Genomic DNA, 27,293 nt, shown 5'->3' with positions numbered 1-27,293 from the left:
TTATTTATGACATAGTCAAAGAGAAATTTTAAATAAGGCACTATGTACCACCTCATTGTCTTTATTACCTCCCCAGTAATTTGATCACTTCCTGCTGCTTTTCCTTGCTGAAGCAGTTGGATTTCTCTGAAAATATCTTCATTTGTGAATAAGAAGCTTCTTGTTTCCCTCTGTGTCTCTCCCTCTGTATCTTCTGTTTCGGTTTCCAACTCCTGACAATCATCTACTGAATCTCTGAATTCCCTACTAAAGAGGTTTGCTTTCTCAGTGTCTGTTAAATAGTGTTCATCCCCTTCTCCCACCATTGTAGGAATTTGGATTCCTTTTTCTTTTTGATTCCTGATATATGAATACAGCTTTTTCCATTTCCCTTTGTGGTCATTACGCTCTTGAAGGATGCCATTCATATAATTCTCTTTTGCTTCCTTTTTCACTCTATTCAGTTCCCTCATTAGCTGTTTTCTACTTTCTCTACTCTCCCTACCTTCCTTGATTTTCCTATTTACTATTCTACATTTTCTTTTTAATTTTCTTATTTCGCTTGTATAATAAACAGGGTCTGAGGTCATTTTACCCTTCTTAACAGGTACAAATCTCTTCTTTATTCACTCGGTTCTTTTGTATATGCCCATTCTGAATTTATTCCCGATTTCTTTACTTTTACTTTTAGTCTGCCTCGTTACATCAAGATCAGGCAATGGGCGCCCGGCACTCCTAATCCGAAAGTTGCGTTCGAGAGAGAAAGAAGAAAAGTTTGTTTTCTTAAGTATTTGTACACTGTTCTAACACATTTTGCAGCTCCTTACCTATCCCGGGCGCAAAGTTTGTGGACGCAACTGCAATGCACAAAAACACACAAATGAACAAAATATTGTTTCTTTATGTCCTAAAAATTACGTTTCTGAACAACAGCACAACAGTGCAGGAAAACAGCGTACAATAATATTACGAATTACGATAATTACAGAAAACTTCTCTAAACACAAGTATTACACTTGAAAACCACGAGGAAAATTCAGGGATGTGTGTTCTCACTGTTGACAATTTTGGTAAGTTTACTTAATTTTAAGAACTCGTGTGGGCTAGGCAATTAGCGTTTTCATTACTATTACCTTCCTGCTTCTCTTTGCCTCAATGATGTTTAAGTTAAGTTCCTTTCCAAAAAGGAATTACTCCACAGAACTCAAAATTAATAGATGTTTATTAAGAACAGGTAGTGATATATTTGGTACTAATTATACTTTTTAACACTAGCGCTAAGTGCACTGTTCTCTGCTGCCATAGTTAAATTATTGTAAGGGCAGGAACATACTAGTTCTTAACCTCAATAACATGACTTGCGATAACGAAGAGAGGGAGGGAGAGTAGCATATTTTAATTATTTATTTCAGCCGAAAGGCCATAACGTGACACACATATGTATGATCGTTTTAATGTAATTTTCACTATATTCCGGCAGTGATTTAGTTATTTTTTACACTTGTTGAAGTTATACCGTTCGCATAAATTCTCACACAAGTCACACACACACATTGGTCACTTGGTTCGTGAAAACCTGTTCGTATGGATATCTTATGATGGAAGCCATGTACTGCTAATCTTAAAAGAGAACTGCGCATGCAATTATTTGGTCCTGTCCACTTACGATCTAACCTTGCATCTGTGGAGTAGAAGTCCAGGTGAATCTTCTTTCGTTTTTCTTCTCTGGATTTGCTGAGTTCTTGTTTTGAACGGATAGAAGGCAGCTGTACTTTCAATCTGAACTCTTCTGTTAGGAAAGTTTCGTTGGCTAGTTCATATGCTAATCTTGAGGCAGTTATTCTTGAGATTCCTAAAACTCGTTTTAAATATCTGGCTTTCACATCATCTATTGTGTTTTAAATTACCTACCGTTATCTTTTCCCAAATTAGTTCTAAGCCTTATGTTATTACTGGTAGAATATTGGCGTTAAAAATCATCATAGCTGTTTTTATCGATAATCTGGTAGGCTCGTTTACTTCGTATATGCTCTTTGGTTGCCGCAACTGTTCGTTCTTATGTGTATTCTGAAGGAAATTGCCGTAGTTTGGGAGGTGATTCCTAATACTTAAAAGAGTTTACAATTTTTATGTCTTTTGTTTTGTTCGTTATTTAGTCCACAGTGGCGGTTCTTCCACCTTTTCTGAATATCATTAGAACTGCCTTATCAGTGTTTATTGTCAGTCTATTGTCGTCCACATACTATTGTAACCTGTCCATTGTAGTTTGTGGGTCTTCTCTATTGTGTGATCCCAGAACTATGTCGTCTGCATATATGTACATTGATACTGTGTTACTGTCCAATATCTTGGTGATATCTGCAGTAGCTACATTGAAGGGTATCAGACTGGCAGGGTGACTCGTTGGCTGAATGGTCAGCGCACTGGCCTTCGGCCCAGAGGGTCCCGGGTTCGATTCCCGGCCGGATCGGGGATTTTAACCTTCATTGGTTAATTCCAATGGCTCGGGGGCTGGGTGTTTGTGCTGTCCCCAACATCCCTGCAACTCACACACCACACATAACACTATTCTACACCACAATAACACGCAGTTACCTACACATGGCAGATGCGGCCCACCCTCATCGGAGGGTCTGCCTTACAAGGGCTGCACTCTGCTAGAAATAGCCACACGAAATTATTATTATTATTATTATTATTATTATTATTATTATTATTATTATTATTATTATTATTATTATTATTATTATTATTATTATGATTAGACTGGCTGGGTCACCTTGTGGAACACCATTTGTCTGTATTATGTATTTTGAACTTGCCAACCCGTATTTAATTTCAATTTCACTATATGCGAGTATGTTATTAATAACAACTCTCAAGGGTTGTCCTAGCCGATCATGTTTTCTAATCTCTTAAGTAATGTTGTTCTGCTCAGTAGTTGGAAAGCCTTAGTGAAATCTACCAAAATAGCTTAAAATTTCCTTCTTGGCATTCGTAAGGCTTCGCTATATAACCTAGAAGATTTCTTATTGCGTGTACAGTCCCTCTTTCTTTTCTAAAACCAAATTGTTGTTCTGGAAGGTGTGTTTCTATCTCTTTGATGAACTTGTTTGTAACAATTCTGGAAAGTATTTCATAGATATTGTTCTGCAGATATTGTTCCTCTATATGAGTTTGGGTCTTCTTTTCCACTTTTCCTTTATACAGCATTTTATATGTGATAGTCTCCAATTTTAAGGTATGTTTGCTGTAGCGAAGCACTTATTGAATATCAGAAACCATATGTGTGAAAGTGTATTGGCAGTGTCCTTTAAATTTTCATTAAATACTCCATCTGGGCCAGCTGCTTTATTATTCTTTGTATCAAAGATGGCTGGTTCAATTTCTGCTAGAGTTATTTTTTGCTAGTTGCTTTACGTCGCACCAACACAGATAGGTCTTATGGCGACGAAGGGACAGGGAAGGGCTAGGAATGGGAAGGAAGCGGCCGTGGCCTTAATTAAGGTACAGCCCCAGCATTTGCCTGGTGTGAAAATGGGAAACCACGGAAAACCCTTTTCAGGGCTGCCGACAGTGGGGTTCGAACCTACTATCTCCCGAATACTGGATACTGGCCGCACTTAAGCGACTGCAGCTATCGAGCTCGGTGCTAGAGTTATTAAATCCGTTTCAGTAGTTTGTGTTTTCCTAATTTGGAGAGTTGATTTACTGGATTCCTGAATCTGTAAGTCTGAGAAATTGATTTCCCATGTGTTTACCCAAATTTCAGTGTTTGAAGTTTTATAGTTTTTCTTCAGCGCAATATATGGGTTTTGTAATGCATCTTCAGCCTGTTGTTTTGCTTGATTTTATAAATATTCTGATTGTTTTTGTTTCAATTATTTCGTATATGCCCTCTTCTTCTTAGCATAAATCTCCAGTGGTCCTTATGCAGTTGTTTGTTTAGCTCTGTATAACAGAGGCTGCGTAGGCTGTAACACACGGCATCAAACCAAGGTTTCTCTGTCCTCGGGGACTTGTAAATTCTAGCCTGTTTCATGTATTTTATTGTGTGAGAGTGACATATTGCGAATGCGTAAAGCACAGATATCCCAACACCAACTACAATTTATCAGAATGCAACATGGCGGAAACATTTGGCCACTGTCTGCTGTGAGACGCAGCTGGATATTAATTCCTAACAAGGTAATATCATTAACACCGATAACGTTCATAATCTCCGTAAAAAGGAATTAGTATATGAAATATAAATCATATTTCCATAGATAGGAAAGAAACGGTTTGAAATAATACACCAAAATCGAAACAGGTATTCGACTAAAATAACCTTACAGCCAGTACATTTAACAATGTGAAAATGTAATTAATGTTCGTTGGTAAAACAATACTTCACATCACATTACAAGAAAAACACAGAACGTCCATAAAAGTGAAATGACATACTGCACTCAGTAAATAAGAAATTCAGCAACCAAGGCTACTTTAAATATTTACATGTCACACTAACATAAAGCTACAGCCAGTACACTTTAAAATGGCTTAATTAAACCAACATTCATTGGTAAACCACATCAATGCACAACATATTACAAGAAAAACGCAAATTACCCAGGACAGTGAAATAAAATATGCATTCACTAGCCTAGTCCTGCTGGAAATACGGGGTAAAATAAATGAAATTAAACTCAAACTGGCATGATATAAAAGTATATACGCTCATTATTTATTTATTTATTTATTTACTTATCTATCTATCTATCTATCTATTTATTTATTTATTTATTTATTTATTTATTTATTTATTTATTTATTTATTTATTTATTTATTTATTTATTTATTTACTGATGTAGTCGTGCTTCGCTACGGAATTATATAGTATATACAGAATTGTAGGTTAGGTGGAGTACACGTTGTGAGAAAGAATGTATTAAATTGCATAGCTCTTAACGTTACCCTGGAAACGCGACGGAGAAATCACCAAACTTCTTTTCTCATATGAAGACTGCGTTAGGGAATTTTCATTGTAATGGTAGGCCCGCTTGCCTACCATCAGTCAGGTTGGGGAATTGCATTATAATGGCAGACACTCACTCTCCCCTGCTTTTTTATATCTTCAGTAAGGCTGTCGTAGTGGTTTTCCCAATTGAAATGATCATAGGTCATTACTAGAGCCCGGATTTCCATGCAAATGCATGTTTTTAAATTAGTTACACTTCTCAAACTTTGCAAATATGCGTTTTATGGCTTAACAATTCCAAGTAACCGTTCTTTTTTCCGTACATGTTTGCATGCTTCGGACTTTTTAGGGCAAAATTCATGCATAATGCATACTTTGAAGATTTTGGACTTAATAGCGAATATTTGAACGTTTGATATTGCATAATATGACTTTGGTGCATATATAATGGTAACTAGCATGATAGTGCCCTTTATGAATGTTGGTTTTCCATGTTACACAGTATGTCTATTACTGAGAGACGGAGAGAATGTATTCCTGGCAACCTATGTTACAACCAAAGTTAGTACATACGGTAGAGGTCCTATAATCCAATTTAACCAAGCACTTTCTTATCCGTTGCTTGAATAAACATTAACGTAAGCAGGAAGGCTCCACGTCGATCTCTGTAATTCTTAGGAATAAGGTGTCCCAGTTATAATAATAAGAAGAAGGTGCGCTCAGCTGAGCATCTTAGTCCTTACTGTAGTCTGTAATCGACTTCGTTCTTTTCGTGCACTTTAGTATATGGTATGTGTCACAATTTTTGCCGCACAGCACACACACGCAATCTCCGTCTGGTTTGTGAAATCGCTTGTTAATACACAGCTTGTAGTGAAAGCCGTGTACTGAAAGTCCCAGTTATACATTGCTATAAATTGAACCGCAAATTGTTCATTACTCATTGACGGCTCATTTTTTCGTTTATGTTAGATGAACAAAACAGAACTTATATCGCTCTTCTGTGGTGGCGCGTTACTGAGATATTAGCTTACAAACCTCGGTTTTGCATTGAATCCTCTTCTGTTGTTATCCTGGAATTTTCTACCCGGAACTCTCAATTGCCACATGTCTTTGTTATCGCAGCATACAATCTTACCAGTTATTGAGGACATTCAAATGTGTCTGCAATAATCGCACGGAGAAGTAGCTGCGGCAGGTACAGATAGGTTGAAGAAAGTGATCCGTTCAAGTTCTGATTTTGAATTCGTCAAGCTTATAAAAGACGTATTGTGGTGAAAGAGCAAAAGACGTACAATTCGACCTCACTTTGTCCCAAAAGTCCACAATTAAAAATGCACCTGTTACTTCTTGTGACGTAGAAAGGTCTTTTTCTGTGCTTAAGAATGTGCTGACATATAAACGGATAAGCTTAAATCAAAACAATTAGGAGAAATTAGTTGTACAATGTTTCAAAAGGAACTGAATTTTGATAGTGCACGTTTTCCAGTTTATTGCGCATGTTTTCCCATATGATCGTGCATGAATGCATGCATAATTTGATATTTGATTGAGCATGGAAATCCGAGCTCTAGTCATTACAATGACGTCAGTAGGAATGGCGCGAGTAAAAGCAATGATTTCACATGAAATACTCGATCAAATGAAAAACCACACATTTTCTCACTTTTAACGAACAGTACTACGCTGTCGATTTAACAGTCCAACGTTCCAGAGCTGGAATGACCAGGCCGCAGACAACCGTGATCCGTGAACACTCTTAGTCTTTTTTCGGAGGGGAGGGCCTCGAATAGTGGAGAGTCCCAGGGCAAAAACTATGCCCTTCTACTAATCTGTTTCCTAGGAGCACCCGATGAGTCGAAAAATCTCAATTCACTACACTGGCGGCGGGAAAATCTATCTGAATTGGATGCAATTTTTCCCTCCAAGCCAGAGGAGAAACCCCCTCTTCGCAGCTAATTTTGAATAAAATGAATGTAGAATTTAATAAAAATGAAGAGGAAGAATCTCTTTTTAAGAAACGGCTCTTTTCAGGGTTGAATTTTGATTTATTTAGTGAATTGTGGTGGTATAATTTGGAATATGCCTAATTTGTAATTCTAGACCAGGTCATACTACTACTAGTACTACTACTACTAATACTACTGATTGAGCCTCTGCCTTAAGAGTGAACACTGTTCATTCAAAACAGCCCGTCAGAGTAGGGGTCGAATAGCTGGAATACTATGATGAACCAGTGAGTTACGTACCAGCAGTACGGTTTCAGAAAATGTATGAACCAGAGGAATGACATGCTGAAGAAGAAAGTTTTCTAACTCCCCACCCATTTCCCGCCAATATCCAGTCAGGCTGTTATACTCGGTACGCAGCATTGATCCCATCTATCGGAGTTGAGCGGCAACATAAGAGACAAAGAACATCACCACAAACAATGGTCAATGTAATGTTATTGTTGATCAATGTTATGCGCTATCATTATTGTAGGCCTTCACATTTAGTTTTCTTACGACTCTGAAATACCACTATCATAGTCGGTACGGTAAAATTGAATAAAACATGAATGGTCGGAAATTGTATTCTGTATAACTTTTGTTATGTAGTACTTTTCGATAATACCAATGTCCGGCTCCATGGCTAAATGGTTAGCGTGCTGGCCTTTGGTCACAGGGGTCCCGGGTTCGATTACTGGCAGGGTCGGGAATGGTCAATGTAATGTTATTGTTGATCAATGTTATGCGCTATCATTATTGTAGGCCTTCACATTTAGTTTTCTTCCGACTCTGAAATACCACTATCATAGTCGGTACGGTAAAATTGAATAAAACAAGAATGGTCGGAAATTGTATTCTGTATAACTTTTGTTATGTAGTACTTTTCGATAGTACCAATGTCCGGCTCCATGGCTAAATGGTTAGCGTGCTGGCCTTTGGTCACAGGGGTCCCGGGTTCGATTACTGACAGGGTCGGGAATTCTAACCATCATTGGTTAATTTCCCTGGCACGGGGACTGGGTGTATGTGTTGTCTTCATCATCATTTCATTCTCATCACGACGCGCAGGTCGCCTACGGGAATCAAATCAAAAGACCTGCACCTGGCGAGTGTTTCAAAAGAGACATTCACATCTTTTAAGCAATTCCAAACCAGCAACATTCTTAGGATCAAAGATTTTTAGTAATGGCACAATCGAGTTTCTAAAATTAATTCAAAAATGGTGGTCAGTCTGTAATGTACAGCGTCTCATGAAAGGTAAATATACTAGAAATGGAGATGCTAGTCCAATTTATGGGCCCGATGACGTGAAACGTTTATTCCTTACATCTTAGAAACATACATAGGCATATGGCACGTCACAAATAGAAGGGAGACTGACAAATGAAACATACACTGCTTTGACACACACACCTACCACACTGGTAGAACTGGGTAAATATATTTTCAGTAAGTACCACTGGTCTTATGTGGTTACTGCCAAATTGCAGACAGACAGTTTAGAGGAAAGATTTGGTGCTTGGAGAAGATAAAGTGGATTCAGTTATAATGTTTCTGAGGAACAATTTTTTTAGTCTGATAGAAAGTTCAAAGTGTTCGTTGTATTGAATCTCAGGTCTGCGAAAGCTCTGTGAAACTTGGTTAATTTTCTTTGGAAGACTTGAAACACTGCAGATTTTGGTCTGCATTGTCAGCCACACCAGTTTACAAGTGATTGAAATATTACGGAAAAAGTGTGATGACTGCGTTAAAATGTTGCAGGCTGAAAATGAATTGCTCGTGGATAGTGACAGGGAAATGATGATGTATTTTAATCTAGTGAACAGAGGTAGTTTGAAGTGTCCATCATCGATGGTCATATGATTGTGTTGTAACGTGTTCAGACTTTTCTAGGTGTTAATTAGTGGCAGTTATGAACCTGAATTTCTTTAGTTACAGAATCAAAGAGAGGCACTGATGGTGTTAGGATTTCAGTTAATTGAGAGTAGTGTATGCACTCAACTTATATAGGGTTGAGAGGGCTACGTAAGCAGAAGGCAGGACACATGGATAGCGAATCAGGAGTAGTTTCGTCATTGGAAAGGTTGATAGAAATGTATCGGGTGACCAGCACAAGTACAAGCATGACATAGATCTAGAATTTTCCATAGGCGAAAGGCGAGGTTAGAGAAGTTATAAGGCCTTGTTACGGGCGGGAATAGCAAGTATACAGTTCTTAACGAAGCACATACTGAGGCGATCACTATTGTTTAGCTTTCGCAGTAGATTGCGGAAGTTCAAGTCGTCGGTGAGGCAGGTGAGTTCATTATATCTGTTATTACTTGGGCAAAAGATAGCAATTCAATGGTAAAAATTCTTAATGCATCCTTAAAAGATACCAACCGATTTTTCACTTCCATTTTCCTTATAGCGAATCCTCATAAAATTAACGTGATGAACTTTGATTTTAAAAGGCGTTGCAATGATGATATAAATATTCGGCTGAATGGCACATACCTTCAAACAAAATGTACTAAATTCTTATGCATTGACCTAGATTGACATGTCTTGGAAGAATCGCGTTAATTATATCTGCTGTCATTTCTTGATGGATACAGTACTTTTGCATCCATCTCTTGGCACAGGCCAGAGTAAAGTGTAGCTTCCACCCAAGGCCCAGTCAACATCCATGGCAGTGACAATATGGAAGCTGCTGGGGTATGAGTAGTGCTGAGTAATGACATTCAGAGCACTAGTGCGTCTGAGTGTTACGCAAGGTGCTGCTCATAGGGTCAGTCGTGCTGCAATAGTACTTTCTGACCCAGTGAGGAAAGCAATGGCAAACTACCTCACTCCTCATCTTGCCTAGTACGCCTCATTTTGGTGCTGTCATTGGTTTAGTGGTGCTATTTGAGGATCCAACCAGCCTCTGGGCTGATGACCTAACAGACATATCTGTAAAAGAGTTAGTAACTGTAATATATTTATTACATAGGCATCAAAAATAGTAGATACAAATGTATTTCTAAAAGTGTACTATGGAGTTATTTAGCTATGTGATAGTTGTCTGGCGTTGTGTGGCAAATGAATATTTTGAACTACCGTACTTCTTATTCTACAAATATATCTCTAAGGATCATTTTTCGCATTTCGAAGCGAAGTACTTACAAACATTCTTTCATAACACATAATATTATGACACTTTCTTCCATATGTATCTTTAAATTCACTCTATTTATTAAACACAATAAAACATTGACTTTAAGTAATAGTGATATCCACAATTACAACACACGAACTAGGAATGATTACCACGTGATTTTTCACCATACCAGAAAGATGGACCATAGTCCATATGTGAAGGGTATATTACCCTATAACAAACTGTTTAAGGATATCAAACATCTTAATGGAAAAAATTTCAAAAGATTAAAATAGCACATAATTAATATGTGCCTGTATTCCATAAATGAACTGTAAATCAGAATGTGTGGTTGTTATTTGTATATAAACTAGAATATAAGTTCTGTTGTATACAGGGTATAGCTTGACGTTGTCTGACAACTGTAAAGTGCTATAGACAATAAATGAAAATTAAAATGATGATCTTGGTTTCTATTCCAAAATAGAAAATAACCAATAATATTACGGAAATCTACTTGGCGTAAATACTAGAGAAATGTCAAAGGCTTCTTCTTTTGATTGCAGATTGAAGGTGGCGCAATTAATAGCAACATGGTGGAACACGTTATGGATACCATAATCGATATGTTGAATAGAGTGGTACCAGTGATAGACGGAGATAGATGGAGAGATGGTGTAAATCGGTGCCGACAAACAATGAGTTCAACTGAAGATGAAGGTAAAATTATGTTTTATATGCAAGTACGTGTACAATAGAATAATTCATAGAGAGAGAGTGTAAGCCGGCACTGCAGAGTTCAAAGAGCTGTACAGGTCCTTGCCTAAAATGAATATTTCTGGCCACTAGTTACTAATGATCATGAAAGTACATACACCGGTTTGAATAAAGGGTAAGTATGCTACTCCGAAAGAATCCTACAAGTACTTGGGTGTGTAGGATCCAATGGGCAGGAATTGGAATATACAGGCACAGAAAATCGAATAGTTCAATGACAGCTATTCCCTATCAATTGCTTACTCAGGTTTTCACTTAACCATACGAAGAGATCCATAATCTTTATTTACAACCTCGTTAATGTGATTACCCCAATGGATATATTTCTTTATATTAACACCTAAACACGTAAGTACTTAACACGATTCCCATGAGGTACTTGAACTCCATCAACACAGGAATTAAAAGTGAGAGGACTTTTCCTCTTCGTAAAACTTTCAACCCGACCTTCCACCCAGTTAACATACAATTGTTGCTGTCTATCTGTAATCGAGGTCATCTTTTAATCTCTTACAATCATGTAACTTATACAGTATAATGTAATCCGCAAAAAGTTTATCCGAGATTCATTTCACTATTCACATCATTCATGTAAAAAAACATAGAGGTCCAATAATACTTCATTTGGGGAATCTCCTTTTAAATCGTTACAGGATCAGATAATGTTTCACCTACTCTAATTTTCTGAGTTCTGTTTTATATAATTTCTATAATTTCAATAATTTCAATCACTCTTTTGTCTAGTCCAATAGCCTCGATTTTCGTCAGTAGTCTCCCATAATCCACTCTATCAAAAGCCTTGGATAGGTCAATAGCGATGCAGTCCAATTGACCTCCTGAGTCGAAAATATCTGCTATATCTTACTGGAATGCTTAAAGTTGAGCCTTAATGGAATAACCTTTCCTAAACACGAACTACCTTATATCAAACCAGTCAGTAATTTCGCCACGTTTTTAATATAGTTAGAAAGCTGAAGCTTAAATGCAAAACACAGTCAAGTTGACTGGTGTGTAATTATCCGCTTCAAGCTAATCACACTTTCCTTTGTCCACCGGAGCTATTATAAACAACTCTATATTTATTTGGTTTAGAACCTTCAAGCAAAATAGGCCTAGACCTATATCGTTTCACTTTATTCGTTCAGCTGCTGCGATATTCTTGGCTAGGTTCAGATTGTCCAGAAAGTCCCTTTAGGTTATTTTGTGGTTTGTTTGCATGGCTCAGAAGTTTTTAACCATGTTTTATATAACTTGGCTGGTTGAATTCCCTTCCATGCCGTTGTTGGCATATAAACTACATCCTTTATCGAGTTTCAATTAGCCATTAATCATTCGACAACTCCTCTTTCTTCTTCAATTGTGGGAAAAATTTTCAACTGCCTTCGTTTGTGGTTTCCTTTGATGTTTCTTAACACCTTTTGGTCCATCGTTTGAAGCCTTGAGTTCATCATAAGCTATTTCGTCAGCAACAGTATGAGCAGGGCAATTATCCAAAAAAGCGAAATTTCTTTTCAAAACAAGTATTTTTCCTTTAGAAAATATTCTGTTCCGTATCTATACAAGCATTTTCTTGAATTCTAATAAAGCATTGGCAAGCTAGGAATAGAAATTAAATGATCTATATAGGCTTGGCAAATTTTCCAGTAAGCACTAACTGTAATGTATAACTTCCAGAAGCATTCCAACTGGTCGTTTGCTTTTTTTTATTTTTTATTTACTGGCGGTTTAATGTAAAGTATTGTCATTAGCGCCTACGCCATTCTCTTCCCGGGCGCGTTAAGGATTCTAACCTTTAATTCCTATGGCTAGGGAGGTTGATTGAATTGAACTCAAACTTTTAGCGCATAATTAAGTATACAGCATTCTGTTCTTCAGTCCAAGGGCAGGGGACTCGGGTTCGATCCCTGGTTGGGTCGGGGATTTTAATTTTTTCGCGTTACACTCAGATCATTTATCACTCTGCTATTACACAAAAAAGATCCATCAATCCGTCTTCATAAATTAACATAGTACTCACCTCTGTTGCAGTTTGAGGAAGATAGAGTCCTTCGTGAGGGTGAGGAGGAGGATAGAACCCCTTATGAGGACGAAAGAGCCCCTTATAAGGAGGAGTAGGATAAAGCCATTTCTAATGAGGGGGAGGATAGAGTCCTTATGAGGAGGAGGAGGTGGATAGAGCCTCTTATGAGGAGGAAGGGGATAGAGCCCCTTCCAGTAGCAGAATTAGCTGTAAGCTTAGAAAATCGAAGCTTCAAACTCAAGCTCAGAAATTGCATTCTACTTTAGCCGGCGGGTTAAACTCGAGCTTGTAAGGTTACGATTAGTCAAGGAGTCAACTCGAAATTACAAGATGTAAGTCCCTGAGCTAGCTGTCCAGTGTTAGTCCAGTAAATGAAATGCATTGGCATTAGCGCACGTGCCAGCTCTCTAGATTTAACCCCCTATGAACAATATATGTCAACCATCTTCTTCTTCAGTAGCTCCGAGACCTCAAGTTAGCTCTCCAGATATAGCCCCCATCAGAGTAATGTATCGCCATTAGCTCCCGTACTAATAGATTCCAAGTTACAAGTTGTGAGACCCCTGAGGAAGTTTCAATTACTCCATCTTCTTCATTAGCCCTCCAACACCCCAACCCTCTAGTCAGAAGAGTTAAAATCCTCTACCCGGCCAGAGACTGAAGCCCCCATTTACCAATACAGAGATGGTTAGACAGGATAAATAAAAGTGAAGAGCTCTGCAAAAAGTGAGTGGATGTAATCCTAGACTCAGCTATATATCCATTTTCGCCAACCGATGCTGAAGTCTTACAAAGCAGAGTTGTGTTCCTGACTTTTAATTACTAGCAGCTGTGATCAAATATATTGCTTACATCGCACGACCAGGGCTTCTTGTACACGTCAGCGGATTCCTGAAGGCACAAAGCGGTCAGTATCCCAAATCATAACGTTCTTAGAAAGCAAGCGAGTATCCTCCTCACATGTTATGTCACATGTCTTAGAAATTCACATCCAAAAATTCAGGTGGGCCGGTACCTCATCGCTATACCACACTATACTCGAGAGAAGTGCCTAGTCCCCGAGTTCGATGTCTCTACAAGGGCTTTTTTGCTATTGGCTATACGTCGCACCGACACAGATAGGTCTCACGGCGATGATGGGATAGGAAAAGGCTAGGACTGGGAAGGAAGCGGTCGTGGCATTAATGAAGGTACAGCCCCAGCATTTGCCTGGTGTGAAAATGGGAAACCACGGAAAACCATTTTCAGGGCTGCCGACAGTGGGGTTCGAACCCACTATCTCCCGAATACTGGATACTTGCCGCACTTGAGCGACTGCAGATATCGAGCTCGGTTCTACAAGGGTAGACAGCATCTGCTGTGTATAGAAAACTGCATGTTATTGCAGTAGAATGTTTTCGAGTCAGAAGTATTAAAATCTACCACCCAGCCGAACCCTCGTTTCCCTATTCAGAGAAGGTTAAACTAAAATAACGCCAGGCTCAGCTAGATGTTTTATTGTCGTCAATCCACGATCCCAAGAGGAAAGTGTCTACGTTCCCCTTCTAGCCGTATATTACGGCAGTATTCCACCACCCTTCCTTCTATAGAGAAAGAAAATGCCGCAGTTATTACATCACTCCGCCAAGGACTGGATGATGAGGCCACTGAATTAGCCCAATAGAGCAATGCATACGCATTATTCTCTGGCCCAGCCCTTAAGACAGAAAACCAATCTATATCCACCATCTTGTTCAGAATTACAGCTCATCTCCGAGGCCCTGAGATAGCCCTCCATAGTTATTCCTATATAAGCAATGCGTATGTATTAGCTCTAACAACACCTTCCTGGTCCCATAAGAACAATTTATAGCCGTCATCTTGTTCAAACGCAGTAGCTCAACTCCCGAGTCCCTGAGGTAGCCCTCCAGAGTTAATCCTATATAAGCAACGCATACGCATTAGCCCTTACACCGCCTCCCTAGTCCCATAACCAATAAGAACAGTGTAATAGCCATCTAGTTCAGAAAATGAGATAGCTCTCTAGAATTAGATTCATAAGAATAGTGTATAGCAGCCATCTAGTCTAATAGCCCTTGCCTCAATTCCCAAAAGTTAGGCGGATAAAACTAATAGGTTCTAAGGTACAAGTTATGAGCCCCTAAGGTAGATGTTTAGACTTCGGTCCATAAGACTAGTGTATAGCAGCCATTTTGTCTAATGGCCCTTGCGTCCGTTCCCAAAAGTTAGGTCGATAAAGCTAAAGGACCTATATTACAAGTTATCAGCCCCTGAGATAGTTTTATAACGTTACACCCAGAGGAAGTGTGTATAGCCGCCATCTTGCCTAGTTAGGTTACGCCCGTAAGGTTAAGCTAAAACTCTTATGAGAGTGAACTTGAAGAAATAGATAAACGCCCGATGAGTAAGGCTAGGAGATACCACTATGAGAATAATTTATCTACTGAATGAAAGGTATAATCTAAGTATGTGTTAGAATAATTTCCCAAAATTTTTGAATACTGGTTTGAGTGTTTTGGCTGATCACTTTGATCGAGTGAACATTGAATTTCACATTTTATTAAATAAAATTTTAGAGAATGTTGCATTAACAGTGTGATGTGTTAGATAGGAATATGTTGTGATGTTTATCGTTGTAGTCCTATTATACGCCGTTGAAGTCTCGGGCTCACCGATGACCTATCGTTTTCTGTTAAATACAGTATGTTTATGCAGAAGGGAGAAATGGCCCCAGGGCAGTTGTACCAAATGATCAAGGACTTAAGTGAGAATATTAAATCTATGAGTGTAAGGTTGGAAACAGTGGATAATAAGCTAGAGACAGTGGACAATAAATTAGATAGTGCGGATGTAGAATTAAAAGGTATGAAGGAAGTGGTTCAAAATGTTGACATTAAAGTGCAGGACACTCAGGATAGTTGTAAGGAAGCTAGCGTTGATATTAGGAAGGACATTGGTGACTTAAATGTGAAGGTGGAGCAGAACACTAAAGCACAGGTTGACTTTAAACATGAAATAAATCAGCAGTTCATAGAAAGTCGCGAGCTACATCGTATTCTCAGTGAAAATCAGGACATAATTAGAGGGGACCTCGATAGGCACGTCAACAAAAGTAGGGAACTACATAAGCAGTTGATGTCAGATCAAGCTGAGCTTAGGGCCGATCTGAAGACAGAGGTAGAAGAGGATATAAGGAATTTAGGTATGAGTCAGGAAGAAACGCCTAGGAGTATTGAGGAGGTACAAGCAGACTTGAAGGAACTAAGTGAAAATATAAGGGCGGATGCGAAAGAATTGAAGGAGAAGTTAGAAATAGTGAATGTTAAACCGGACACTACACTGGAACAGCTAGATGACATGCAGTCTCTCAAATCAGCGTCAGAAGTAACTACGCATGTGGAAAACCAAGTGAATGTCGTAAACCACATCCAAGAGAGTAGACCGGATAGGGATGTTTCGCAGACAGTCATACAAGAAAGTAATGGGCAACGGTTTGAAACCATACCAAACCAGGATAGTAAGAACTGGGGACAGCTTAGCTACCTGTACGGAAAGTGGAATAGACGCCGTGATCCATGTAGGAGGAACAAGGATCGATGTCGGGAAAATTCTTACCAAAGACGCAGACCCCGTTGTGGAAATGAAGCCGATAGAAGGTGGAATAATTACAAATCCAGACATTCTGATCTATGGCATGGGTCTGAAGAGGAAAAATCAAAACCTAAACGATTTGGTGCCAATAAGAAGAAGAGGCCTAAGAAAAGCAGCAGTGATGAGAGGGACGAAAGTTCAGACGAGGATGCCAGCGATGACGATTATAGTCCGTCAAGAAAGGCTAAAGCAAATGCGAAGAAGGGTAAGCCAGCTGCTAAAATGAAAAGGATGAGGAGGATGATGATGAAGAAGAAGTGGAAACCAGCTGCTAAAATGAAGAAGATGAGGAGGATGATGAGGAAGGGTAAGCCAGCTGCTAAAATGAAGAAGATGAGGAGGATGATGAAGAAGAAGGGTCAGCCAGCTGCTAAGATGAAGAAGATGAGGAGAATGATGAAGAAGAAGAACGGTAAACCACCTGCAAAAATGAAGAAAGTCAGTGACAACGACAGTAACGAGGACAGGGATTTGAACCCAGAAACTTCGCATTTTGATGTGAATGCAAGTTCGTCGAGAAGTTGGAAGGACAAACCACCTAACATACAATAAGTCAACTACAATTCAACCCCGAACTCTCCAAGCAACCAAGAACTACCAGGAAGCTGAAGGCATCAACCAGTATTCGTACACCAGGAGATAAGCAATTGCATAAGAGAGAAGAAAGGAATTTATGTTCAAAGGTCATGTTTCATCAGACGTCAAAATTAGAAATTTCACCATCTGGAGTAATTTAAAGGAAATTCCTTGTCACTGTGCGAAAGGAATTCGTGTCTTGGGGGAAATATGAACCCATGACCTTTGTGCCCTAAGAACATTATGTATAAATTAACAATTAAACTAAAAGTTGGATTCTTGATAGCATGGATTTGACACGTGACGAGGGGGTGATTACCTTCGGTCCCACGCTCTGGGATACGTGACGTCAGCCACACGTGTCGACGGCGGAAGAATCTCAAGTCATTTCTGTGAACTATTTCAAAGCGCGTGTACATGGCGTGACCCAAGCCAAGTCAAAAAATATAGTGCCTATCAAAGGGGGTCAATCATCTCACAAATCGAACCCGTATAAATTTTAAATGTCCATGAACACTACCGCCAGAAATGTAGCAAGCATGTAGTCACTTTCAAAACAGTTTATAGTTAAGTCAGAAAATTTATAGAAATTTTCTTGGCGGCAAAGGGAGATATCCGAAGAGAGGGGGTAACTGCTATAAATATGAAGGGACGCCATGACGAAGTCTCCTTCTCCGGCATTTGTGATATAAAGCAGACGAAAAATTGTTGAGCTGCTCTGCGAAATCAAACCAACGAAAGTAGACTGTGTTCAACTGCAGATTTTAGCCATTGTGGCTAGGTCTTGTCTCCATGAGGAGATAGTTTTCTTGAGTGAAATAATTGTACCAGATAGGACGGTCAAAGTACTGAATAAATTCTAATGTGATTAAGTAATTCGTGTGCGGAAATAATTATAGTCCATCGTGTGCGCTCAGCAAACAAGTGAAGGGTATTTTCTTTTTTTATGCTTTATTCCACGAAACCTGAAGAAATATAAAAATGGTTTGTAAAGCCATGAATGTAAAAATGGCTAAATAAAATGCCAGGGTCGCAGGTGAGCCCTATGACGAACAATGGTGTGACTACATGAGGTAGGTGACTTTCCATCTTACTACCTCTTATATCTTGTCTCATGATCTCTAAAAGTGTATTTGAATGGGGATATACGACGCAGTGGTCACCCCTACTAAGTTTTGTAAATGTAAGAGTACGACTAAAAGAGTCATTTGTTTTATTTTCCACTTGGATAAATTTTTGAAGTCTTGCGAGTGCCGTATAAGGTTGTAAAAAGTTATTGAATAGGGTTCCGAAGTGATATCACGTCCAATGTAGATCGTCATCCGTGTGAGTGTACTGCCTATATTTTGTGATGTCAAATTAAGATGTTCATTCGACGTAAATTTTTCCTGTCTGCAATTTGACGTTAATAATGTAGAAATCCATGGTTACTCATTTTCAATCGAGTGGAAGCGCGCTGTCGGGTGAGAACCTAGGGTGATGAATTTGGTCACGGAGAGAAACGTTTTTCTAGGCCCATTTTAAACTGTGTCTGACTGACAATAAAAGATCTAGTAGAATGTTTCAGTCATTTTCTCGTAAAAATCAAGTTATAAAATACGATATCATTTATGCGAAGTTATTCATGATTAATGCATTGTGCGATATTAGACGTCGAGATTTCTAGTAAGGATTTTATTCCAGTTCTTTGTCGATGATAATTGTGGAGCTGGGAAACAGAGGTTAGTTTGTTGATATGAGATTTGTGAATCAGGTTGGACCTGTCATTGAAGCCGGGACATGAAAGCCCGAGGAATGTTTTATATGAGTTGAGATGAGATGTGCGAATCAGGTTAGAGTCCTGTCATTGAAGCCGGGACACGATAGCCCGAGGTATATTTTATAATGTTGGGAATGGAAAGAAATTCATAGAAATCCATAGCGGTATTAATTGGCGACGCGTATAATTAGTGTGGGCATCTTGAAGCTTAATCTGTGCATTTTGTTGGTTAGAATATCGTATTTGTTTAATTATGTCGGCAGAGTTTAAAAGGTGAGCATTTTGAGAAGCCAGTAAACTGGAATAAACCAGGTGTTTCATGTTACTGCCAAGCGAACTTGGGGACGAGAGGCCTCAGCTGTGATAACGGGACAGGCGTGGAATTGAGATTGTACTGTATTCTCGGCCGGGGAAAACGTTAAAATGCTGGATTTAGTTGAAATTCATAGCCAGTAATGATCTGAGTATTGTGAAATACTGTAAAATTTGTTTAATTGGGGACGTAATGAACATTTGAAACCATGAACGTCGAGTATAAGGAACAGAGTAACCAAATTCAGGGTTGTCCAAAATATAGAGCGATGGTCGTGATGATTGGTTTGTCTGTGAGGGGTGTGCAAAATTCATAAATGGTATGACGAGATATGACATCGTAATTATATGGCGAGTTGTTTGGTTTGTACGTAGATTATTAGGATATCCAAGTGCTAATAACGGTTAGGGCTAGATTAGATTTTAAAAGTGTGAGATCAGGAGACAAGATATATAACTGGACATGAATTATGTAACAATTCTTTTCCAGCCAGATAAATATCACTAGATTGAATTCATATCACAGCTGCGTAGGAATTTGTGAAGGAACCAGGGTCCACGGAGATAAAATTTACTGTTCTTTAACATTTCGTTAAATCATTTAAATTTATTTAATTGTTAAATTCAGTGAAACAGCATTTGAAATAACTTTAATCAAGCGAATAATTTGGAGATGCATTCTGGAAATTTTAGTTTGTTTTTCTGGGGGAATATTTAAATATAAAGTAACGATTAAGGGGACATATCCGATGGAAATGGATTTTACTGCCACAAAGTTTGTGAGCATTGCTATTGTTGTAATTAGTGAACTTTGATTGATTGAGCAGTGAATGTGCTGGGGATAGTAAAGTGGAAACTTTGGTCATCAACTTAATTGTGTTTAGCCTTCAGCCTAGAAACTTGGATGGTCAGGGGGGTCATCAACCTCAGTGACTTAGATTAGGGCCATATGCCATTGTAGCCTCATTTCCTTACGATCATCATCCACAATGACTTTAAAGTAACTTAGTAGATTAGATGTCGGTCCATGACATAGACGCAGGTCACATCGATTCTGAACGTGCTTGGAGAATTCCATGGTAGAAACGACAGTGTTTCATTCTAATGGCTTAGGGATCACCGGTGGAATTTACAATCGTCGACTGAGCAGAAGGAGGGCCATGGCTCAGAATATCTTATTTCCTATTTCATAGCAACTTGTATCCCGACACTTTAGTCATATTATTATTGTTATTATTATTATTATTATTATTATTATTATTATTATTATTATTATTATTATTATTATTATTATTATTATTATTATTATGCTCGGTAGATCAGTAGTAGAGTGCGGACCTCCGGATCCCAAAGTCGTGAGTTCAAGCATGGAAGTCGGATTTTTGAAGGGCGGATGAAAGTCCATGTGGAACTCCGTGTCATATGATGTCGGCATGTAAAGTATCTCTGGTGATACATTTGGTGTTAACCCAACAATATTAATAGCTCAGCCATAGATCACCCAACACAGATCCTTTGCTCTACCATATGGTAGAGTGAAATAGAACGACAAAATTGATATTCGGGCAGTCTAAATGACGTCAAATCAAAATGTTTGCCCACCGTAGGCGAGACCATGTGATTATTATTATTATTATTATTATTATTATTATTATTATTATTATTATTATTATTATTATTATTATTATTATTATTATTATTATTATTATTATTATTTCCTTTCCTGGCCTTTTCTCCAGTTATCTGGGAGTCGGCACCACCACCGGTGGCAGTAGTAGTAGTCAGTGGCGTCGACTTTGAGGAGCAAGGCGTTATGATCTTAGGGGGGGGGGGCAGAGTGCCATTTGACCGCCCCCCCCAAAAAAAAGAATCCCTCCTAGAAAAAAAGAAATGAAATGAAATGGCGTATGGCTTTTAGTGCCGGGAGACCCCCCGGACGGGTTCGGCTCGCCAGGTGCAGGTATTTTCATTTGACACCCGTGGGCGACCTCCGCGTCGTGATGAGGATGAAATAATGATGGTGAAGACAACACATACACTCAGCCCCGTGCCAGGGAAATTAACCAATAATGGTTAAAATTCCCGATCCTGCCGGGAATCGAATCCGGGACCCCTGTGACCAAAGGCCAGCACGCTAATCACTTAGCTAACCATGGAGGCGGACACCCTCCTAGCTGTTAAGTTCCCTTAAAACGTTGAGTTTGGTAGTCTTCGGAGGGTACCAAGGCGTAAATCTCGAGAAGGTGGTAGATGGTAGTAAATCAAGAAATGAGATTAGAAAGCAGGCATTCCTTCAGAGAACTGGAGAATGTCCAAGCGATACATATGGTGGTAGATCTCTTCACATTTAGGATCGAGAAATTCATAATATACCGGTATAGTATGGTAATGTGGTATTTATAAAGAAAATGTACTTATAAAGCAAGTTCTATTGTTTTACTTTTGATAGCTTTGTACATACAATATTCCTTCAAAATATTCATTTATGAATCATGTTCAATTTTTCTGTTTACTTGTGAATGTTATTGAAAACTCCGTACATAAGACTTGTTTAAAAATATCTTTGAGAAACAAGCTCTATTATTGTTCTTTTTTTTTTCGTTTCTTGTGAATTTTGTTATTATATATGAATGTTTGCATTAATGGTTGCTCTACATTTCACATGCCTGTGTTATGTTAATCATGCCCCCCCCCCGCAATAATTATCCGAATTCGGCGCGCCTGATAGTAGTAATAGCAACTAAATAATAAAACAGTCATTTTAATGAAAACTTACTCTGTTTACAGGAGAATGTTCCAGATCGGCAGAGTTCTTGCACTGTGCATTCAGAACATTAACAAAGGTAAGGACACGGATACAGAGAATATTTCACATCTCATGAAAAATATTTTCCAGTAAACAAAGTTATTGTAAAGCATTAAATACTCATCTTCATCACCAGTTTTAGTCTAGGCGCAAATTTTGCATAAAGAAAGATATTTGAATTCTGCGTTCACCTCCACCATGGATGGTGTTAGAGTCCAGAATGGACCTCAGCGTCTCCTAAATAATTTCAGCCAGAGATCCCTGTTTTGGACAGTCTTCCTCCAATTTCTGCAACCCTGCTGCATCCTCTTCTAGATTCTCTTCCCAGAGTAACTTGGGTCATCCTCTTCGATATCAGCCTCCTGATCCAGTGAGCAGTGCCAGTACCTACTAATACTAGTGGGTACTGGCAGTGCCTTCTCTACAGGATCACTTTCATCTGTCCTTACAACATATCCAACCCATCTGCCCTGCTTACCTCAATGAATTCACAAGGTCACAGCCTCTGAACAGTTGGTAGAGCTCATCATTAATCCTACAGCACCAGTTACTTACTAAAGATACTATACCACAGAATTTCCGCATTATCTCACTCTTAAAATATTAAAGTCGTGTTTCACCAGATCAAGGATCCATATGTCAATAGCGGTCTTAGCATCATTATCAAATCTTTTCACACCCCTGGGCTTCCTCCAGTGATCGTGTCTAAAGCAGCAATTTCTTTGTCCTCCCATCTGATGCCAGCTGTTCGAAGGTCTTCTTGGAATGTTCCATGCCATGTTTTTCTCGGTCTCCCTTGTTTTCTCTTGACTCTTGCAAAATAGCTATTTAAATCCACACGCAAAAAAAGTGATATTAGCACATTTGAACAGTTTTGTATCAGCTGAGACTAAACACCGCGCCCAAACCACAGCAGCAGCGCCGCACGGAGTTCACGGGTGCCCAGCATTGCAATGTCCGAAGTCTTGCAATAAAGCGGTGAAATTCGATTATTTTGTCGGTACAATTTGATGGAAGCCGCTGGCACAGTGATATATTTATTCGGCACAAAGAGCATTCTGACCAACCTCTATTTACTTTAAAATCCTTTCCTGCAATTCGAAGAGTTCGTTTAATTTCATGCGCTTTAAACTGAATCTCTTCGTGATTTACAATGTTGCCGTTGACTGTTGCTTCTCTAATCCACTACAGAACTTTTATGTCCACCTTTCGTATTTTTCTTTCTACACGCCGTAGAAGGAATTAGATTTTTCTCTCTTCTTCAATAACGGATCATACACGGCTGCACTTTATATTTACTACTCGCCGCGTTCTCTTCATTTCCTGCAGCATGATCTATCACATTCAACTTGAAGGATGCCTTCAAACTCATATCTGTTTATCATTTTCACTCCTACTTGTGTACTACACGCTTCCTAATTAACTTACACGCTACGACTACACGCCGCCGTGCATGACGCGGAGTTCAGAAGCGATGACATTGAGAGGGGAGAGATGGGGATCTCATTCGTTCCATTCCTGACCCGGTCGAGGAGTAGCCCGGCCCATACACAGGTAGTGAGGGCAGAAGCTTTATACATAAAGGTCCGATAATACTGCCTTGAGGAATTCCCCTCTTAATTATTACAGGGTCAGATAAAGCTTCACCTACTCTAATTCTCTGCGACCGGGCGAGTTGGCCGTGCGCGTAGAGGCGCGCGGCTGTGAGCTTGCATCCGGGAGATAGTAGGTTCGAATCCCACTATCGGCAACCCTGAAGATGGTTTTCCGTGGTTTCCCATTTTCACACCAGGCAAATGCTGGGGCTGTACCTTAATTAAGGGCACGGCCGCATCCTTCCAACTCCTAGGCCTTTCCTATCCCATCGTCGCCATAAGACCTATCTGTGTCGGTGCGACGTAAAGCCCCTAGCAAAAAAAAAATTCTCTGCGATCTATTTTCTAGAAATCAACCCATTTGGTCACTCTTTTGTCTAGTCCAATTGCACTCATTTTTGCCAGTAGTCTCCCATGATCCTTCTTCTTTCTTTCTTAATCTGTTTATTGTCCAGGGTTGGCTTTTCCCTCGGACTTAGCGAGGAATCCCACCTCTACCGCCTCAAGGGCAGTGTCCTGGAGCTTCAGACATTGGATCGGGGGATACAACTGGGGAGAATGATCAGTACCTCGCCCAGGCGGCCTCTCCTGCTATACTGAACAGGTGCCTTGGTGGGGGATGGGAAGTTTGGAAGGGATAGACAAGGAAGAGGGAAGGAAGCGGCCGTGGCCTTAAGTTAGGTACCATCCCGGCATTTGCCTGGAGGAGAAGTGGGAAACCACGGAAAACCACTTCCAGGATGGCTGAGGTGGGAATCGAACCCACCTCTACTCAGTTGACCTCCCGAGGCTGAGTGGACCCCGCTCCAGCCCTCGTACCACTTTTCAAATTTCGTGGCAGAGCCGGGAATCGAACCCGGGCCTCCGGGGGTGGCAGCTAATCACACTAACCACTACACCACAGAGGCGGACCTCCCATGATCCACCCTATCAAATGCTTTAGACAGGTCAATCGCGATACAGTCCATTTGACCTCCAGAATCCAAGATATCTGCTATATCTTGCTGGAATCCTACAAGTTGAGCTTCAGTGGAATAACCTTTCCTAAAACCGAACTGCCTTCTATTGAACCAGTTATTAATTTCACAAACATGCCTAATATAATCAGAAAGAATGCCTTCCCAAAGCTTACATACAATGCATGTCAAACTTACTGGCCTGTAATTTTCAGCTTTATGTCTATCACACTTTCCTTTATACACAGGGGCTACAATAGCAACCCTCCATTCATCTTGTTATATCTTCTCCGACCAAACAATAATCAAATAAGTACTTCAGATATGGCACTATATCCCAAAGCTTTGTCTTTAGTATATCCCCAGAAATCTGATCAGTTCCAGCCGCTTTTCTAGTTTTCAACTTTTGTATCTTACTGTAAATGTCATTGTTATCAGATGTAAATTTTATTACTTCTTTGGCCTTAGTCTCCTCTTCTATCTCGACATTATCCTTGTAACCAACAATCTTTACATACTGCTGACTGAATACTTCTGCCTTTTGAAGATCCTCACATACACACTCCCCCTGTTCATTAATTATTCCTGGAATGTCCTTCTTGGAACCTGTTTCTGCCTTAAAATACCTATACATACCCTTCCATTTTTCACTAAGTATATAGGGGTTGGTACCCCTCAGAGTCCAGAAGTCAACCCAAGCGACCTCCTTGCCTTGCTCAGGACACACACAGATAGAAAAACAGTTCCGGAGTGAAACCCCACAACGAGCACTTCGTCCACCTGTCTGACCACATTTTCAAGCAACTTTCAATTGCCATGACAGCGTACGGTGTAGGGCTCCCATTGGACATAACGAAACAAAGATCAGCATTACTCACCGGTCGATGAAGTTCCTCTACAGGACAGTAGACGGAGGTGACCTGTTGTGCCGTGGACAACCACTGCGTAGGCTACTTAGAGCCGCCGGCAGTGCCAATGCACTATGAGAGACTTTGTCTCATTTGCAAAAAATTGATGCCTGCCTGGCCATCAGATGATATAGATGTAGATTCCCAAAAGAAACCTGAAATATTGAAAAATAGAAACACAGAATGGCTTTTAAAAACAATATGTACTGTCACTATTATACATACTGCAACATGAGAAAGTTCACCTTTGACGTACATTAATGTCGTTCCAGGGTATCAAATAGTGTGTAGGTTAATTTTTCAAACTATAACACATAAAATATCTTCAGTATACTCTGAATTGAAAACAATGCCATCAAGTTAATTCACGCACAACACAAAGTATAATGATACATCACGTTAGACTTGTTTACAAATTACGAACTCAGAAGTCACAGGCTTCATTCCAAGCGACGTTGTCGGATCTCCACTGTCCCGGCCTTATAGTGTAGTCCGGCCAATGCCCATGCTTTCTTCCTTGAGTCTTATAACCCTAAGTGGCATTTATCCGCGAAGATGTGTGGCCCCTTAAACAACAAGCATCATCATCATCATATAACATTCGAAAAATTACTGTGACTGGACTTCTTTCTGGCGCGAGGGGAAAAATTCTGAAATCTTTCGTGACATGGTGACAAAAAAATCAACTGTCGAGTAAATCTGCAAGATGATATAGTCAACTCAATAATCAAATACACCGTCTCGATTCTTTGACATTATTTATGTAGAGTTCATGTCATTTAACACGGCCAGCTATAACATATATTCTTTAAGACTAATCTGATTTATCATCTTTCATCAAAAAATACTGTGTATTATTCTGCGTCATTAGGAAAACTTGCGTCAGATTAAATAAATAAATAATTCCATAAGAATGAAAAAATGAAACTGAACTCGCTACTCGATAGAACTTCGAAAATAATGAGCGCTCGCTTGTTACGCAGAGTACGGTACTACGAGTTCCCAAAATAGTACTTGCAGTGATGTGTAAGATAAGATAATGTAATTCAGCAGTCTAATTTAAGAAGCGTGAAGTGTGTTTTTATAATGATTAAATCAGCACTTTAGAACTGAAGGGATATGGTCCATATCAGAAGAGCTCAATATAAGTGTACGCGGGACCATATCATTAATTAAGAAGATTAGAACAACTATGTAATCACTTAAAATGTTCTCTTCTCGTTACAGAGTTTGAAAGTACAATCGCTGTTTGGATGAGGACTACATCTGGCATTCTCCTGCTTCATTTTCTTGCAAAATAAGAAATATTTCTACTCAAATGTTTATTGTAAAAAATGTAATACAAGATATTAAAAGATTCGATTAAACATAACTTCTTTCAATAATACATTTCACCAAATTAGTTAGACCTACATCTTAACTCTTTGGATCCCAGCTGATCTCCTATTTCCCCCACATAATTAACTTTATTTTATCCAGTGGTTTAGTTGGACCGTTGCGGAAATTTTCCCGCTTCAGAATGACGTAACATTTTTAAATTCAGTAAGAAAACCTTATAATCTGTACATAGCGCTGAAACGTCATGGGTGTACTCTAGCGGACTATTATCGAACCTCACGGTGTTATGTTCATGGTCGCTTTTACACTCCTGGGCGGTTTTCTGGTTCTCTAAGCTTGGCTACACTGCTATTGGATCGGAAAGCGGGAAGTGAGCACAACAACTTTCTTTCACTGGTTATGTTTGTGTGAATCCAAGTTTTATTTTATGTTTTGCTCAATGTGTTGTTCTGAAGCAGATATTATGGAATCTCTCTGCAGTTAATGAACATCAGTAGCCCCGTAGTACCTTCCATGTTTTCCAGAGGCTGTGAAAGTGAGTTG

At 39.3% G+C, this 27,293-nt stretch overlaps 1 protein-coding gene across 1 annotated transcript in view; it reads left to right on the top strand.

Moving 5' to 3' along the window:
* Window positions 1-26,791, top strand: part of LOC136866726 (uncharacterized) — a 69,913-nt gene extending 43,122 nt beyond the window's left edge. Inside the window, exons 4-6 of the mRNA XM_067143837.1 lie at window positions 10,619-10,772; window positions 21,935-21,990; window positions 26,640-26,791. Coding sequence (XP_066999938.1) covers window positions 10,619-10,772; window positions 21,935-21,990; window positions 26,640-26,669 — 240 coding nt within the window. The 3' untranslated portion in view covers window positions 26,670-26,791. The remainder of the gene's footprint in view (window positions 1-10,618; window positions 10,773-21,934; window positions 21,991-26,639) is intronic.
* The last annotated feature ends 502 nt before the right edge of the window (window positions 26,792-27,293 follow it).

Source organism: Anabrus simplex, chromosome 3 (genome assembly GCF_040414725.1).
Source record: "Anabrus simplex isolate iqAnaSimp1 chromosome 3, ASM4041472v1, whole genome shotgun sequence".
Lineage (NCBI taxonomy): Eukaryota > Metazoa > Arthropoda > Insecta > Orthoptera > Tettigoniidae > Anabrus > Anabrus simplex.
This window is presented reverse-complemented; position numbering and strand designations above follow the sequence as displayed.